The following is a 16,311-nucleotide window of genomic DNA, read 5'->3' on the forward strand; positions in this document are numbered from 1 at the left end:
ATGGAGGGGTGAGTCTTTGGGCCTTGAAGGTGCAAGGGGGGCTTAGAGCAGCTGAGTGGCCCCAGGCAAGGCCCTGCTACTCTCTGGGCCTCTCAGAGACTGGCAGATGGGGGCTCTGGGAACCTCCTGGGCCTCTCAGAGACTGGCAGACGGGGGCTCTGGGAACCTCCTGGGCCTCTCAGAGACTGGCAGACGGGGGCTCTGGGAACTTCTGGGCCTCAGATTCTCCAAGGGTCTCCATAGGGTGTATGGGAACATGGCTGCTCCCATTGATTAGTCCTCTAGGGGCTTGTCTGAGAGCTCAGCAGCACCTTCTGAGCCCTGGATGCTTCAGGGATCTGTCCTCATGGGTCCCCTCCCTGGCCTGCCCTGAGCCACAACCTTCACCAAGAGCTCCAAAGCAGGGGCTGGATGCTGGGATCCAAAGGAGACCTGAAAACAGACAGTGACAACCCAGTGAGCAGGAAGGGGGCCAGCCCAGGGGTCAAGAAAGGCTGCTCAGAGGCTGTGTGTGACACCAGCTGAGAACGGGTTGAGTTAGGTGACGTAGGCAGCAAGGAGGGAGCTCTGGGCCTTCCTGGTGACACAAAGCTGTTCCAGGTGTGCTCACAGCAGGGGAGCCGAGGGTGACACTGAAGAATCTGAGCAGATTCTGGTTGAGAAATCAGGAGTCAGGACTTTCCACCAAAGGCAGAGGGGAGGTGCTGGAGAATTTACAGCCGGGGGTGTCATGGTCCCATCTGTGATTTGGAAAGTTCCTTTTGGTTGCTGGCTGGTGAATGGAGCATAGGGGAGGCCAGGAGAGCCACAGTGGCAGCAGCTGTCCCTAAGAAGAGGTGGGCAGTGGCTGTTATTGTGAGGTGGAAGGGTCTGACTGAGGGATGGATAGGTGGATAGATGGATGGATGGATGGATGGAAGGATGGATGAATGGAAGGAAGGATGTATGGGTGGGTGTGTGGATGGATGGACAGATGGATGAATGAGTGGATGGGTAGATAGGTGGATGGATGGGTGATGGACAGGTGGACAAGTGAGTGATACACCTGGCCCAAAGCACAGCCCAAAACCCATAGCCTCACATCCCTCCATCCCAGTCCAGGCCAGCTGGGTTGTACTAAGGTGAAGGGCGGACAAAAGGGAAATAAATACAGAAGAAAGAAGCCGCCCGAGCCACCTGCTCACCATGCCAGTGTGGCTCTGACCAGCCATTAAGGCTCACTCAGGGACCTCAGACCCCCAACACCTGAACCTGCCAGTCTTGCTCATAATTCGGTCCAGGCCTGGGTCCTTCCCTCCCACTGCCAGGCTGTCCTCTCAAGGTGGGTGCCACTGTGCTTCCTGTCACCAGGGAGATGGCACTGTATCCGTTGGAGAACAGGCTGCTCCTCCTCCTCTCCCTGGACCAGCGCCTCACCACAGCCTGGGTACATGCTCTGAACTCCAGAGTCATTGACGAATTCAGCAAGTCCTCACTGAGCCACTAGACAGACAATCAAAGAGAATCATCGGGTCACCTTTCTGAGCCTTGGTTTCCTACAGTGTAAAGCAGGACTAACTGTAGTTCCCTCACTGCACAGGGGTGGGGGTTTGGGGCGAGGGCAATAGCACTTTCCTGGGCCCAAAGGAGGAAGGCTCCGAGGAGCTCTGGGGACAGGAGCTACACTGGCTGGGGCCCGGTGAGGGACAGTGTAAGGCCCCTGCCCCTGTGGACAACCAACTATCCCTCCCTCTACCAGGCCCCAGAGTTCCACCCATGCCTCTTTGGGGCTCCTGCTGCTTCTGCTGCTGCCACTGGGCCCAGCTTGGTATGTGGCTGCCCAACGCTGCCCACAGACCTGCATTTGTGACAACTCCAGGCGGCATGTTGCCTGCCGGCACCAGAATCTCACCGAGGTGCCGAACGCCATCCCCGAGGTCAGCAGGGCAGGAGCATGGGCAAGGGTGGCAGTGGGGCAGGGTGGGAGCAGCAGTGGGTGGAGCCTGGTTGGAGATCAATAGATCTGCCCCAGCAGGGGCAGGAGACCCTAGGAGGGTACTTCTCTCAGAGCCTGTCTTCACATCTATAAAATGGGAATAATAATAACCAATAACAGGAAGATAATCTACTTAAAATCCTTACTGTGTGACTGGAATAAGTAGGTGATCTATAAATACAGTCATGTGCCAGCTAACAATGGGGTATGTTCTGAGAAATACATTGTAGGCAATTTTATCATTGTGGGAACATCATGGAGTTTACCTACACAAACCTAGCTGGTCTAGCTGACTACACACTATGGTATAGCCTATGCTCCTAGGCCACCAACCTGTACAGCATGTTGCTGTACCGAATACTATAGGCAATTGTAACACAATGGTAAGCATTTGTGTATCTAAACATAGAGATGACGGGCTGGCCATTTAGCTCAGTTGGTTAGAGTGTGGCGCTGATAAACAGAAATGGTACGGTAAAATACAGTATAAAAGATAAAAAATGGAGGGCCGGACCGTGGCTCACTTGTGAGAGCGTGGTGCTGACAACACCAAGTCAAGGGTTAAGATCCTCTTACTGGTCATCTTTTAAAAAAAAAAAAAAAAAGATTTTAAAAATGGTACATCTGTATAGGGCACTTAACATGAATGGAGCTTGCAGGACTGGAAGTTGCTCTGGGTGAGTCAGTGAGTGAGCGGTGAGTGAACGAGGGCTTGGGACATTACTGCACACACCATAGACTTTATAAACACTGTATGCTTAGGCTACACTAAATTTATAAAAAAAAAAAAAAGTAATTGCACTACGACATTATGATGGCTACGACTTCACTAGGTGATAGGAGTTTTTCAGCTCCATGTTATACTCTTGCAGGACCACCCATCGGAGGAAAGTACTTGAAAACGATCATGGATTGTACCACCAAGGTCAAGTGTTCAGATCTCCACACTGGCCAGCCACCAAAAAAAGAAAAATAAAAGTTCATGGAAAAATTTGTATTATCTTTTTTTTCCTTTTGGTGGTTGGCTAGTGACAGGATCCAAACCCTTGACCTCGGTGTTATCGACACTGGGATCTAACCAACTGAGCCAACAGTCCAGCCCTGTCTATTTTTCCATGAACTTTTTGAAATACCCTCGTATATGGGGTCCATTGTGGATGCAGCATATGGCTGCATTGAATTCTTTACAGACCCTGCGGCAGAGATGTGGGGATGTGGTAGGATACGACACGGGCTCTGCCCTGTGAAGTCATGAGTTAGTGGGGTAAAGTAAACAGGCAGTGACAGTACAGTACGAAAGATGCCACAGAGGGGTTGCCCAGGTGGCTGGGAGGAAAGCTTCCTGGAGGAGGTGTCAGGGAGCAGGATGAAGAGAAATGGACAGGTGAGGGGACAGAAGAGCGTCTTAAGTGAGGGAGCAGCACATGCAGAGGCCACGGCCCTGTGCGCTCAGCCTCCCTTCCCCTCCCTGCCCCCAGCTGACCCAGCGGCTGGACCTCCAGGGCAACATGCTGCAGGTGATCCCTGCAGCTGCCTTCCAGGACCTGCCTCATCTCACACATCTGGACCTGCGGCACTGCCAGGTGGAGCTGGTGGCCGAGGGCGCGTTCCGCGGCCTGGGCCGCCTGCTGCTCCTCAACCTGGCCTCCAACCGCCTGAGCGCGCTGCCCCAGGAGGCGCTCGACGGGCTGGGCTCGCTGCGGCGGCTGGAGCTGGAGGGGAACAGGCTGGAGGAGCTGCGGCCGGGGACGTTCGGGGCCCTGGGCGCTCTGGCCACGCTGAACCTGGCCCACAACGCCCTGGTCTACCTGCCCGCCATGGCCTTCCAGGGGCTGCTGCGCGCCCGCTGGCTGCAGCTGGCACACAACGCGCTCAGCGTGCTGGCCCCCGAGGCCCTGGCGGGCCTGCCCGCCCTTCGCCGCCTCAGCCTGCACCACAACGAGCTCCAGGCCCTGCCCGGGCCGGCCCTGTCGCAGGCCCGCGGCCTGGCGCGCCTCGAGCTGGGCCACAACCCGCTGACCTACGCGGGCGAGGAGGACGGGCTGGCGCTGCCTGGCCTGCGGGAGCTGGCGCTGGACCACGGGGCCCTGCAGGCCTTGGGTCCCAGGGCCTTCGCCCGCTGCCCGCGCCTGCACACCCTCGACCTCCGCGGGAACCAGCTGCACGGCCTGCCCCCGCTGCAGGGCCCGGGCCAGCTGCGCCGGCTGCGGCTGCAGGGGAACCCGCTGTGGTGCGGCTGCCAGGCGCGGCCCCTGCTCGAGTGGCTGGTGCGGGCGCGCGTGCGCACGGACGGCGAGTGCCGGGGGCCGCGGCGCCTGCGGGGCGAGGCCCTGGACGCCCTGCGGCCCTCGGACCTGCGCTGCCCCGGGGACGGGCACGGGGACGGGGACGGGCCGGAGGAAGAGCGAGAGGAGCGGGCTGCGGCCCGGGCCCGCGCCCCGCCGCGCGCCCCCGCGGAGGAGGACGGGGCGGCCGCGCCCTGCCCTCGCGCCTGCGCCTGCGCCTCCGAGAGCCGGCACAGCAGCTGCGAGGGCCGCGGCCTGCGGGCGGTGCCCCGCGGCTTCCCCAACGACACCCGGCTCCTGGACCTGAGGCGGAACCACTTCCCCTCGGTGCCCCGAGCCGCCTTTCCCGGCCTGGGCCGCGTGGTGTCGCTGCACCTGCAGCACTGCGGCATCGCCGAGCTGAAGGCGGGCGCCTTGGCGGGGCTGGGCCACCTCGTCTACCTCTACCTCTCTGACAACCAGCTCTCGGGCCTCAGCGCTGCTGCCCTCGAAGGGGCCCCCCGCCTGGGCTACCTGTACCTGGAGCGCAACCGCTTCCTGCAGGTGCCAGGGGCCGCCCTGCGCGCCCTGCCCAGCCTCTTCTCCCTGCACCTGCAGGACAATGCTGTGGACCGCCTGGCACCTGGGGACCTGGCGGGGGTGCCGACCTTGCGCTGGCTCTATCTGAGTGGAAACCGCATCACCCAAATGTCCCCGGGGGCGCTGGGTCCAGCTCAAGAGCTGGAGAAGCTGCACCTTGACAGGAACCAGCTGCAAGACGTGCCCACTGGGGCCTTGGAGGGACTGCCTGCCCTCCTGGAGCTGCAGCTCTCCGGAAACCCACTCAGGACCCTGCGAGATGGGGCCTTCCGGCCTATGGGCAGGTCGCTGCAGCACCTCTTCCTGAACAGCAGTGGCCTGGAGCAGGTGGGCATGGGATGTCTAGTGGTGTGTACAAGGCACACACAACGTGCATTCACTCAACAAACATTTGCCACCCCCCTCCGTGCCAGGTTCTAGGCTAAGCATGGGGACCCTGAGATAAATCAGACACACAGCTTGCCCCCTGCCCTAGGGAGCTCAAGTGTGGGTGACAGGCCAGACAGGATCCAGGCCAGGCTCTGTTGGGGCATGGAGGAGGGAGGAATTTGGGACCGTGGGGTTACCCACTGTTTGTACACATTGAGAGCCCCCAAGAGGCTTTGCCATTATGGGGCGTGGAGTTTGGACATAGCAGAAAGAGCCATGAACTGGGCATCTGGGTGACTTGGACAGGGCAACTGCTTTGATATCAGACCAACCTGGGTTTCCGCCCCAGCACTGCTCTTCCTACCTGGGCCAATTTGGGCTCTCCAACTTCCCCTCTGCTGGGGGAGGATGGGACTCTCCCAGACTTCCTCATACCAGGACTTGTCACCCCCTTGCAGATTTCTCCTGGGGCCTTCTCAGGCCTGGGGCCCGAGCTCCAGAGCCTGTACCTGCAAAAGAACCATCTGCGGGTCCTGCCTGCCTTGTCTGATCTCAACCGGCTTGAGCTCATCGACCTCAGTGGCAATCCCTTTCACTGTGACTGCCAGTTGCTACCACTGCACAGGTAGACACCCCCCACCGGGACCCCCAGCCAGAGACCAGCTGCTGCCAGTCAAGCCTTGCCATCTCCCCAGGGGTCCTACCAGAGCCAGGCATGAATGAGCCCCTTCCAGGGTCAGCTACACTTCCTGGGGGTTTGGGGTGGACTTCTCTCTGAGCCTTGATTCCCTTATCCTTAAAGTAGGAGCTATATCCGCCCCACCCGGTGGGCTGGGACTTAGTAAATATGTGTGGGCATGTTACATAATTATGTAAGATAGCTACGGAAGCCCGGAGTCAGACCTAGGCTGCAATCCTGGCTCTGTGATTTTACCACCTAACTTTGGGCAAGCCACATTGCCTTTCTGTGCCCATCTGTAAAAGGGGGATGATAGTAATAGTATCTACCTCAGCATGGTTGTTGTAACAATTAAATTGATTTGAACAGTGTCTAAAACTGTTACTATTGCTTTTACTGTCCCCTCTTTGCAGAGAATGGATCTGAGGCCACGTAACTGGTGAACGCTGAGCCAGGATTCTCAGCAGAGCCTGACCCACTGGGCTCCACTGCCCCCGAGTTCCTGACACCCTCTTCCATCTCCTCAGGAAAGCTCTCAGCCAAGACCCAGCACAGTGGGCTCCCCAAGCTCTCTTTTCTTCTCAGGTGGCTCACTGGGCTGAACTTGCGGGTGGGGGCCACCTGCGCTGCCCCTCCCAGTGCCCGTGGCCAGAGGGTGAAGGCTGCGGTTGCTGTCTTTGAAGCCTGCCCAGGTTGGGCTGCCAGGAAGGCCAAGCGGACACCAGCCTACAGGCCCGGAGGTAGAAGAACGCCCATCAAGGGAAGACAGCAGGGAGCAGACCAGGTTGGCCGTGGGGTGGGTGGGCCCAGGCCTCGGTGGGTGGGTCAAGTTCTGAAGCCCCCAGTGTAGCAGGGGCCCGACTTCTCTTGGTCCTGATTCATGTGGTTCCAGAGCTGGCAATGACCCTGTTGCGTCTGTTCAACAATGTCCATTGCCCCCTTCACCTCCACCTCTGGGCTGGGCCTGGGGGTGGGTAGGGTTGTAAGGAAAGGACTATGGGCTATTTCATCCTGTGGGACAGTGGCCTTTCCTGTAAGCCACAGCACACCTGTTCTGATGTGTCCATAAAATCAACCTGCCATTACTGCATTTGCTGGATCACGGTTGATTCAACCACTTCCCACCCCACCCTCCAGGGCCTCGTTCATCCCAGGGATGGGAGAATGGAGGAGAGGGTGTGTTGTTGGCTCCGCCTCCCACCACCTGTCAGCCACGGGTTGGACGCCATTTGACATTACGTTCACTATCCTGACATATCCAGCCCCAGCTTGAACCCTCAGTTATAGCATAATCTCGCAGCACATCAGAGAAGGGTGAGCTGGATATGGGTGCCCTCCACGTGGGAACTGCCACTTGTGGGGGGTTCTGAAAGCCATGGGGGTGGTCTGAAGGGAAGAGGCTGGTCCTTAGAGGGAAAATGAGAATAGAGAAAGTGGGTGCTTGGAAGGTGTGGGGAGGGCGCTGCCTCCCTCTGGACCTGTAGTTTGAATAGTTTGGGTGCCTGGGGGTGCCCATTAGGTGGTGTTTGTTTTAGTTCCCAAGGGCTGCCAAAACAAAGTGCCACACGCTGGGTGGCTTAGAACAACAGAAAGTTATCACTGACAATCTGTAGTCCAGAAGTTGGAAGACAAGGTGTCGGCAGTGCCATGCTTCCTTGGAAACACTGCCTCTTCCTGCTTCTGGTAACCCCTGACATTCCTTGGCTTGTGGCAGCATAATCCCAGTCTCTGCCTCCATCTTCACATGGTGTCTGTGTTTCTGCACATCATCTTCCCTCTATAATCTGTGCCCAAATTTCCTTTTCTTTTTTTTAACAAAAAGATGACTGGTAAGGGGATCTTTTTTATTTTTTATTTATTTTTATTTTTTATTTTATAAAGATGACCGGTAAAGGGATCTCACCCTTGACTTGGTGTTGTCAGCACCACGCTAAGCCAGTGAGTGAACCAGCCATCCCTATATAGAATCCGAACCCGTGGCCTTGGTGTTTTCAGCACCACACTGTCCCAAGTGAGCCACGGGCCAGCCCTACAACCCCGTCTCTAAATAAGGTCATACTTTGAGGTACTGGGGGAATAGGACTCCAATCTTTTTTTGGGGAAAACAATTCAACCCATAACAGTGTTTCTTGTGGAGGTAGGCTGGAAGTGAGGAAGGAACCCCTAAAAGACCCGAAGCTAAGGGCCGGCCCGTGGCTCACTTGGGAGAGTGCGGTGCTGATAACATCAAGGCCACAGGTTTGGATCCCTATATAGGGATGGCCAGTTAGCTCACTTGGAAGAGTGTGGTGCTGACAACACCAAGTCAAGGGTTAAGATCCCCTTATCAGTCATCTTTTAAAAAATAAAAATAAAAAAAGTAATAAAGGTGAACCAGTTTCACCTTAGAAGCCAGACTTGGAACTACCACTAATGATAACGGTATTAACCTCAGCTAACACTCACATGGCACTGACTTTCAGCAGCATCAGTGTGCCTTCTCCCTGCCTCTCCCTCCCTGGGGAGGCTGGCATTGACACTGAACTTGGCTCAAGAGTGGAAGTTTTGATGAGCCCACCTCCAAGTCAGGTCTTTAGTTAGAAGGGGAAGACACCCCTGCCTACTCCCACCCTGTACAGTATGGTGGCTGTGGCAGGAATCAGGACCTCTCAGGCAGGAATCAGGACCTCTCAGACCATTTGATCCAGCCACCCTTTCTGATATGGAGATATTCCACCCAGTGCCAGCCTGGAATTCTGGGTTACAGTGGTGGTTTCCTCCCAGGAATACAAAAGAATTGGAGGCTAAGGGCCCTTATCTTGGGGACCATACAGGACTCTGAGCCCTGGCAGAGTGTTCCAGGCTGGGGGTGTACCCCCTGCTGAAGGCACAAGGCTGGACCACATCTGCCTCAGTTTCCCTTGAGGCCCCAACATCTAGCTTGGTGCCTGGCACATGGGAGAGGCTTAATAATGTTGAGTGAAATGAATGACCAAGTACTGGAATCCCACTGTTGTCATTCAACAGTTGTAAATTTAAGCAACCAACTTAGTAAACTTTCTTGAGGCTTCCTTTTTCTCACAGGATTACTGTGAAGATAAAATAAGCTATTTAAATGTGTATCTAATCTAGTGCTTGGTGTATGAGGCTCTTGTTATAAATGGTAGTTCCCTTGCCTCTGCTTTCCCTCAGACAGAGGTTGTAGACTGGGTAATCTTGTGTTTGGATTTGGTCTCAGTTGTACCAGGATCCCCTGCAGGTCCTCAGGCAGGGGACGCAGGGAGTGAAGAGGGGTTTAGGACAATGTGTCCCAGTCAGGGGTCATACTGCTGTGAGACTCCAAGACCTTTAGTTCTATCCAAAGGTAGCCTGAGTCACAAGGCTCACTGCACCTTGAGTAAAAATTCCCAAGAGGTCAACATTTCCATCTGTGACAAATCAAATTTATCTTTAGGCACCAGCAACACAAGTCATGTCCACACTTCCATTTCCACCCACTCATCGAGACCGGGCCTGAGCGGGCACTAGGGACAGACAAGACACAGGCTCTGCCTTTGTGGAACTCAGTCTTGGGGAAAGGGAAAGGCAGAAGCATAAACAGGGACAGTATGCTAGGTGGTGGTTATGGAGATGGAGATGCTCAAGAGATGACAGGTGGTGTTTATTCTTGATTGCTTTGCATACTCTTGAAGTTCTCATTTGGTCTACAGAAGTGGTACTGTGGTGGTATATCAGAATACACTCTGCAAGAAACAAATCTTACACATTGGACTTCAGTAAACAAGGGATTTAATTGTCTCATACAAGTTAAGCTGGGGAGGCTAGTCCAGGGCTGGAATGGCAGCCAAGCACATCCTCTGGTTCTGCCATCCTCATCGCAGGGTCTCTACTCAAGGCACCTCTAGGTATGGCTTCTTCATTCAGGGAGGAACTAAATGCCAAAATGGCATACAAGCCTAATTTTCCCAGAAGCTCTTCAGTCAGAATTGGATCTCTTAACTGAAAAGGCATCTGAGATGATGAATTATTAGCTGGACTCCATGAGCAGGTAGCAGAGCCACAGTGCACACCTGGGCTGTCTTCCTCCTGATGTCCTCCTTTAGGGGCAGATACCACTGGCCTATCACTGCCCGTCTTGGAGATGGTGTGTGTGATGGCAGGGGGAGAAGGCATTGCCCCTCTGATCTGAGACCTGCCTCACTCCTCTGGTCCTATTCCCAAACCTATTAACTTTTTTTTTTTTTTTTTTGTCTTTTTCGTGACTGGTACTCAGCCAGTGAGTGCACCGGCCATTCCTATATAGGATCCGAACCCGCGGCGGGAGCGACGCTGCGCTCCCTGCGCCGCACTCTCCCGAGTGCGCCACGGGCTCGGCCCCAAACCTATTAACTTATTGAGGAAATCAGGCTGCCCCAACAGGCCACTCTCTGGTCCTGATCTCTGCACGGTGTGGGGCTGCCTAGTGCCTCTAGCAAGAGACAGCATCAAGTTCTCTCTGAACCTGCCGAGAAATGCCCAGGCCCAGGCCCCAGTCCCATGATGACTGGAAACCTGCATCCCCATCTCAAGGATGAACCCAAATAACCTGGATCCTGAGCAAACCCAGTCAGCACATCTCAGCAAGCAGAAGAGATGGACAGCCTGCCAGACCAGTGCACAGGCCACCCACACAAGGGCTTGAGGGGCAACAGCAGGCCTGGAAGGCAGCTGGATGTCCAGCATAGCTGCAGCCTTGCAGGAAAGATATAGGGACCTACTCAGCACCACACCGCCTCTATCCAAAAACGGAGGTGAAAAGAGGGCTGAGGATGGCAGTAGCCTCCACTTTGGGTTCCAGGAAGAGGAGCCACTGAGGAGACAGGACTCATCAGAAAAAGGGGAGTTTCAAGGGAGAATGGGAAAAAGAAAAGCAGGTGAAATATGGGCAAGCACTAGGTGAACTTCTAGAATATAGTTCGAGAGGAGTGGGGAGAGAAAATAAGGACTTAAGGATTTGGACAGCGAGGAAAAGCAGCCAGGAAGTGTAGATTACCCCTCCCTTCTTCCCTCCTTCAGGCAAGCCAGTGGGAGAAAGGGTGAAAGAGCCTCCCCAGGGCCACCTCAGCCAGCACGCCTGGTGCACGGCCTCATGACTCTCTGGCAAGGCCATTCCTGACCCTGATTAACAGGGAGAGGGGAATGAAAATGACAGGTCCCACCCAAGCTAGGTCCAGAGCAGGTGAGGCTCAGTGGTGGGGCCTCCATCACACGGGCGGGGCTCACTATCCCATCCTGCTGCCATAAGCCCCCCACACCAAGTCTGTCCCAGGGGCAGAGGCCCCTGCAAGCCTCCCGTCACTGTTCCTGTTAGGAAATGAGAGTCAGTGGTTATGCCAAAAGAGAAAACAGGTCAAGGCCACCTCACAAGTCACCAAAACCCACATCCTGATCCCCGCTTTTCAGCTGCCTGTAAAAGCTGGGTCCCCAAAGTCCCTAGAGTGCTAGGAGGAGCAGAGCACCAACTCAAGAGGCAAGAGAGGCATTCTACTTGATTAGATTTTTAGGTAGAGGCTGCTCCCCTCATACCACTTGCTGTCAACCAGGGGACATTATACTGCTCAGAGAGCTGCTCCAGAACTTTATTAACATGACTCACTTGGGGTGCACATGCGCGCGCGCGCGCGCGCATACACACACACACACACACACACACACACACACACACACACACACACACACACACACACACACACACACACACACACACACACACACACACACACACACACACACACACACACACACACACACACACACACACACACACACACACACACACACACACACTCTCTCTCTCTCTCTCTCTCTCTCTCTCTCTCTCTCTCTCTCTCTCTACTAATTGTCTTGTCTTCCAGTGTAACTGGGGCAGCGCTCACCCCTGGCACTTGAGGGGTGTGGAGGGAGGTAAGCAAGAGCAGACAGCCCAGAAGCCAGGGTTCCACCTCCGGAAACTCAGGTTGGAGAGGAGGCTGTTCACAGACAAGTTTGGGGGCCACAGGCAGCCCCAGTCACATAATGCCTTGCCAAAGGGGAGCAGAGGCACAAGGCGGGTCAAAGAAAACCCTAGACTCGTCCTTCAGAGCCCAGCCTTCACAGCACCAGGCATAATTTATCAAAAAGGCTCAGTCTCCAAACTAAAGTAGGGGGAGGGATGGTGGCAACAGAGAAGCCTGGGGGCCTCCCCTCCGCTCCACAGCCTGGGCTGGCTTCCAGCTAGGGACCAGGCTGGCAGCAGTGGGAAGGCTCAGTCGTCTGTCTCCTGCTTGATGTTCTCAATGGGAACAGGCAGCTCTGGACTTGGACCCTTGTCAAGCGAGGCCATGTCTAGATGTTCTTCCTTCACGCGCACAGCAATGACTAGAGGGTGGGAAGGCAGGAAGGTGGGCAGGGAAAGCAGAGTGAGTGAGGGGCGACTCCGGGAAGGATGGGGCTTGGGATCTGGTAAAGGGACCTGGCTTCCTATAGATGTAGCAGGGAAGCAGGGAGCACCTCCGCCCTCCTGCTCACCCTCAGAGGTGGGGAAAGGGGTGGGAGGAGGAGGGCAGCAGGGGAGGCTCAGGGCCCCAGGCACACCCCAGCCAGGCAGGCTGTGCCAGGACACTGGCATCTGCCCATCGACCACCCACTCTGTACACACGTGAAATGGGAACAGAGATGATGAGGAGGAAGAGGGGCAAGGCGCGTGGCTGGAGGGGACAGTTCCATTCAGTTGGGAGGCAGATGTTTGGAAAGCTCTGTGGGCCCAGTGGTTCAAGGACTACTTGGTGCCCAGAAAATTCCCTTCAAACTTGACTCTACTCTTCTGTGCCCAGGTGGGGAAGGAGAGAGGCCGCCTCTGAGCTCGGAGCAGGCCGATTGTGCCTCGACCCTGCCGGGTGGCTCTTACTCTCATCAGGAACGGGCTCCGAGATCTTCCCTGCAGCCTGCGGGTCGTGTTCCAGCAGGGGCTTCTTGGACCCCTGTCTGAGGGGCCGGATCTTGGTCAGTGGGATTCTTTTTCCTTTGAATAAAAATGGAATCAAACCCAGCATTAGGGTTCTATCACTGAGAGGCCTAAAGGACTGGATCCCATCCAGTGGTTAGCGTGGTAGAGGGGAAAGTGACGGTATGGGGACAGAAGGCCTGGTCTCCAGCTGATAGCAGTCCTCTCTGGCTGTGTGCCCTGAGGTCAGAGAGACCCTCTCCAACAGGGGATTAGTAACAGCACCTCCCTCAAGAGCCAAGCCTCAGAGCAATTGTGGTTTTTGGTTTCCTTTCTCCATCTCTGACCTGTTCCCCTGTAACATGCGACATTCCTGGCCCTACTGTTTTGAATGGCACGGAGCCTCCTCCCACAAGCTTAATCCTGCCAGGGGCCTTGTCCTGTTTCAGGACATCTTCTCTGTGTGGTGCCATGTCACAGAACCCACCTCCCCTGACAGGCCTGCAGCTCTGAAGGGCGGCTTTGCCTCCCCTCTCTGCCCCTCAAGTGGGGCCCAGCCTAGGGAACCAATACTGACAGACCCTAACTGCTAGGTAGGGTCTGGCCACTCAGCAGCCTGCCTTTGTGCCCACCCTCAAAGAGATCGCAAGGGAAGAATGACAGCCTTGGAAAGACAGCTTTGACTTCTTCCTGGGCCTTTTACTTTAGAACCTAGCAGCTGTGGACTGCCCAGGAGGCCAGGCCGTTTTCTGACCATGGGGCAGAGGGATGGGATTCCTGCCACACCCCGCCCAATACAATTTCATGTCTCTTTTCCTCAGCATCCTGACCATTGCCAGAGACTGAACACTCTCTATTTATGTGCTGGGTCCCCAAAGATACAGGGTGAAAGGCCCATGGGGCCAAAGGGCAAGGAAGGGTAGATGGGGAAGGACCATGAAGAAAGCCATGTAAGTGGGACAGCACCTGGGGAACCAGTGCCTGGGACTGACTCCACCTCTGCTCCCAGGGACACAGGCCCCGCTGCTCCTAGGCCCCATGCCAGCCTGGCTCCTTTGGAGCATCACTTACTTTTCTTCCCAAACTGTTTCTTTTTCTTCTTTGTGGCCTCTTTGGCCTTCAGAGGTGTGGCCGGTTCTGTTGTTGAAAGACAAGGGCAAAAGAAATGAGAAGAGAGTTCTGGGAGGACACAGAGCAGAGGCGCATCCCCAGACCCCTGCCCATCCTCATACAGGACACCCCAAGAAGGGAAGCCAAAGTTGCGCAATAACAGGATGGGGGGAGGGGCTGTAGACTAGGTGTGTCTTCTTCCCACCCTTGTCACCAGGGCTGCTCAGAGGGACCTGGGTAGTTTACCTGGGTGTACAAGGGCACAAGCATATGACAGAGTGGGCAAGATGAAGGAAGGAGCTCCGCAGGCCAGAGGGAGAGGGAGACAGAGAAGTCAGGAGCAGGGGGTGGGAGACAGGGCTCACTCTTAGAGTGGTCCATGAGACTTCTTGGTCTTATGCAAAGAACTGAGGTAGGCATAGGGGAGGGGAATGGTTGGCAGGAAGGAAAAAAAGAAGAAACAGGAAAGTCAAGAGCCCCTCAGGGCTGCGAGAGCCCAGACCTGCGGCCACGGGTGGCTGGAGCTGGTAGCCGGTGAGCTCACACCAGCCAACAGGGTAGATGTCTGGGGACTCGCAGTCCACCCACTGGTCATACTCGCTGTCCCAGCCATCAAAGTGTATACTGAGGAGCCGATGCACCACCCGTTTCACCGTGGCCACACAGATGAGCCGGGGCTCCATCAGGTCCACGGCCTCCAGCTTCATGCCCACCCTGAAGCCATGGTTGGGACAGTCCTGGGGGGATTGGAAGAAGGCAGTTGTCAAGCCAGCCATTTCCCTGCCCTGGCAGGCTCACCCGGGGCCCTGGGGTGCTGGAATGCCTGCTGGGCAAGGGTCCTCTAGACAATAATCCTACTGCACCTCTTCCCTAAGCACAAACCCCTCTATAGAAAAGGGACTGGCTAAACTGAGGTTCAGCAGAGTGCCTATGCCTATGGCATAGTCTGTAACTTCTTCCCTGGAAGTGGCTCGCTGATCTCAGCAGTAGAGACTTCAAAGAAGGGGTTGGAATTGCCACCATTGACAGCAGTGGGCAGGGCCAGTCCTGAGGCTGCTACAGGCCCCCTGCTCTGTCCTCGGTCTCCTCACCATGTTAAAGAGTCTTGACGGAGCTGCTTTTGACTTAGTCTTCTCCAAGTATGTCTCCCAGTTGAAAGTCTGTGTCTCGTACCCTGGAGAAGCAGAAAGTTTAGATGTGGAGGGTGAGGAAACAGAATGTGGGTTAGGGGAAAAGGAAAACTCTGCCAAAGGGCAGTGCAGCTCAGTCAGAACCCAGACTGGAGGGCCGACCCCGTGGTGCACTCGGGAGAGTGCAGCGCTGGGAGCGCAGTAGCGCTCCCGCCGCGGGTTCGGATCCTATTTAGGGATGGCCGGTGTGCTCACTGGCTGAGCGCGGTGCAGCCGGTCACGAAAAAGACAAAAAAAAAAGAACCCAGACTGGAGTCTCCCTAGCAGCCTTCTCTCCTCCTCCCTGGGTTGGTGTCCTCTCTAAGACCACAGTCCTGTTGTACAGGTTGTTCACTGCCAAAGGGAAAAGTGGGAGCTCCATTCACCAACCACACAATGGCCATAGGGCCGAGTCAACTCAGGCAGCATAAGGGCTAGTGGTGGCCCTGGATGGGTGTGTCACCTCTCCCATATACCCTGAAACTCTATGCCCCAGGGGTCTAACTTGACCAGGAATCTTCCCCTTTCAACTGCAAGATCAGTATACAGTGGCCTCTCTAGTCTTACCTTTTGGTGGTGTGAGCTCAATGTCATTCTTTTGGCAGAAGGTGGCTGGGAAGATGGCATGGGAGGAGGCGTGGTAACAGAACCAGTCTGAGCCATCTGTGGAGGGCCCCCCATCCACACAGATCATCAGGTAGCCGTCCAGGAGAACCTAGTGGAGGGGTGGAGCAGAGAACATCTTAGCACTTATTGTGAATGGCAGCCCCACCCCAGGGTAAGGTGGCTATGATGTGGACATCAGACAGATCCAGCTAGATCTAGAGCTCGGCCTTCCCAGAGAACATGCTGAGCTTCCTCTCCAGGGCACTTAGCACTCCCATAATGCATACTGGTGAGATTATTTCTCTTCCCCACTAGACAGCAGGCAAACTGTGCCAATAGGGACTATGTGTGCTTATTGCCACCGTGTTTTCAGAGGTGAGCACATGGCCTGCCGCGGAGATTTGCTGAATAGACAAATCAGCAGTGTCCTCCAGGAAGGCAGAGGGGTGGTGGTTTGTGCCTCAGGCTGTGGCAGTAAGGGAAGAGGTTTGGAGCAAAGTGAGACTGCTGTGGCTTGGCAAGGACAGCATAGAAAGTAGATGCAGGAAGGGCTCCAGTGAGATGACAGGACAGGGACCACACCTGACACAGGACCAAGC

General features: G+C 55.6%; 2 protein-coding genes across 2 annotated transcripts in view; one reads left to right on the forward strand and one right to left on the reverse strand.

The window, feature by feature from the left end:
- CHADL (chondroadherin like) lies at positions 1-12,845 on the forward strand. Its single transcript, XM_063075604.1, has 6 exons — positions 1-8; positions 1,739-1,916; positions 3,454-5,166; positions 5,667-5,833; positions 6,473-6,671; positions 12,718-12,845. Exons 1-6 carry the CDS (start codon positions 1-3, stop codon positions 12,742-12,744), a joined length of 2,292 nt encoding a protein of 763 aa, XP_062931674.1. The 3' UTR covers positions 12,745-12,845.
- Positions 11,675-16,311, reverse strand: part of L3MBTL2 (L3MBTL histone methyl-lysine binding protein 2) — a 19,892-nt gene continuing 15,255 nt past the window's right edge. The window contains exons 12-17 of the mRNA XM_063075605.1: positions 15,674-15,821; positions 15,029-15,111; positions 14,440-14,674; positions 13,899-13,964; positions 12,792-12,905; positions 11,675-12,262 (exon numbers count right to left, since the gene is read on the reverse strand). Coding sequence (XP_062931675.1) covers positions 12,150-12,262; positions 12,792-12,905; positions 13,899-13,964; positions 14,440-14,674; positions 15,029-15,111; positions 15,674-15,821 — 759 coding nt within the window. The 3' untranslated portion in view covers positions 11,675-12,149. The remainder of the gene's footprint in view (positions 12,263-12,791; positions 12,906-13,898; positions 13,965-14,439; positions 14,675-15,028; positions 15,112-15,673; positions 15,822-16,311) is intronic.

Source organism: Cynocephalus volans, chromosome 12 (genome assembly GCF_027409185.1).
Source record: "Cynocephalus volans isolate mCynVol1 chromosome 12, mCynVol1.pri, whole genome shotgun sequence".
NCBI lineage: Eukaryota > Metazoa > Chordata > Mammalia > Dermoptera > Cynocephalidae > Cynocephalus > Cynocephalus volans.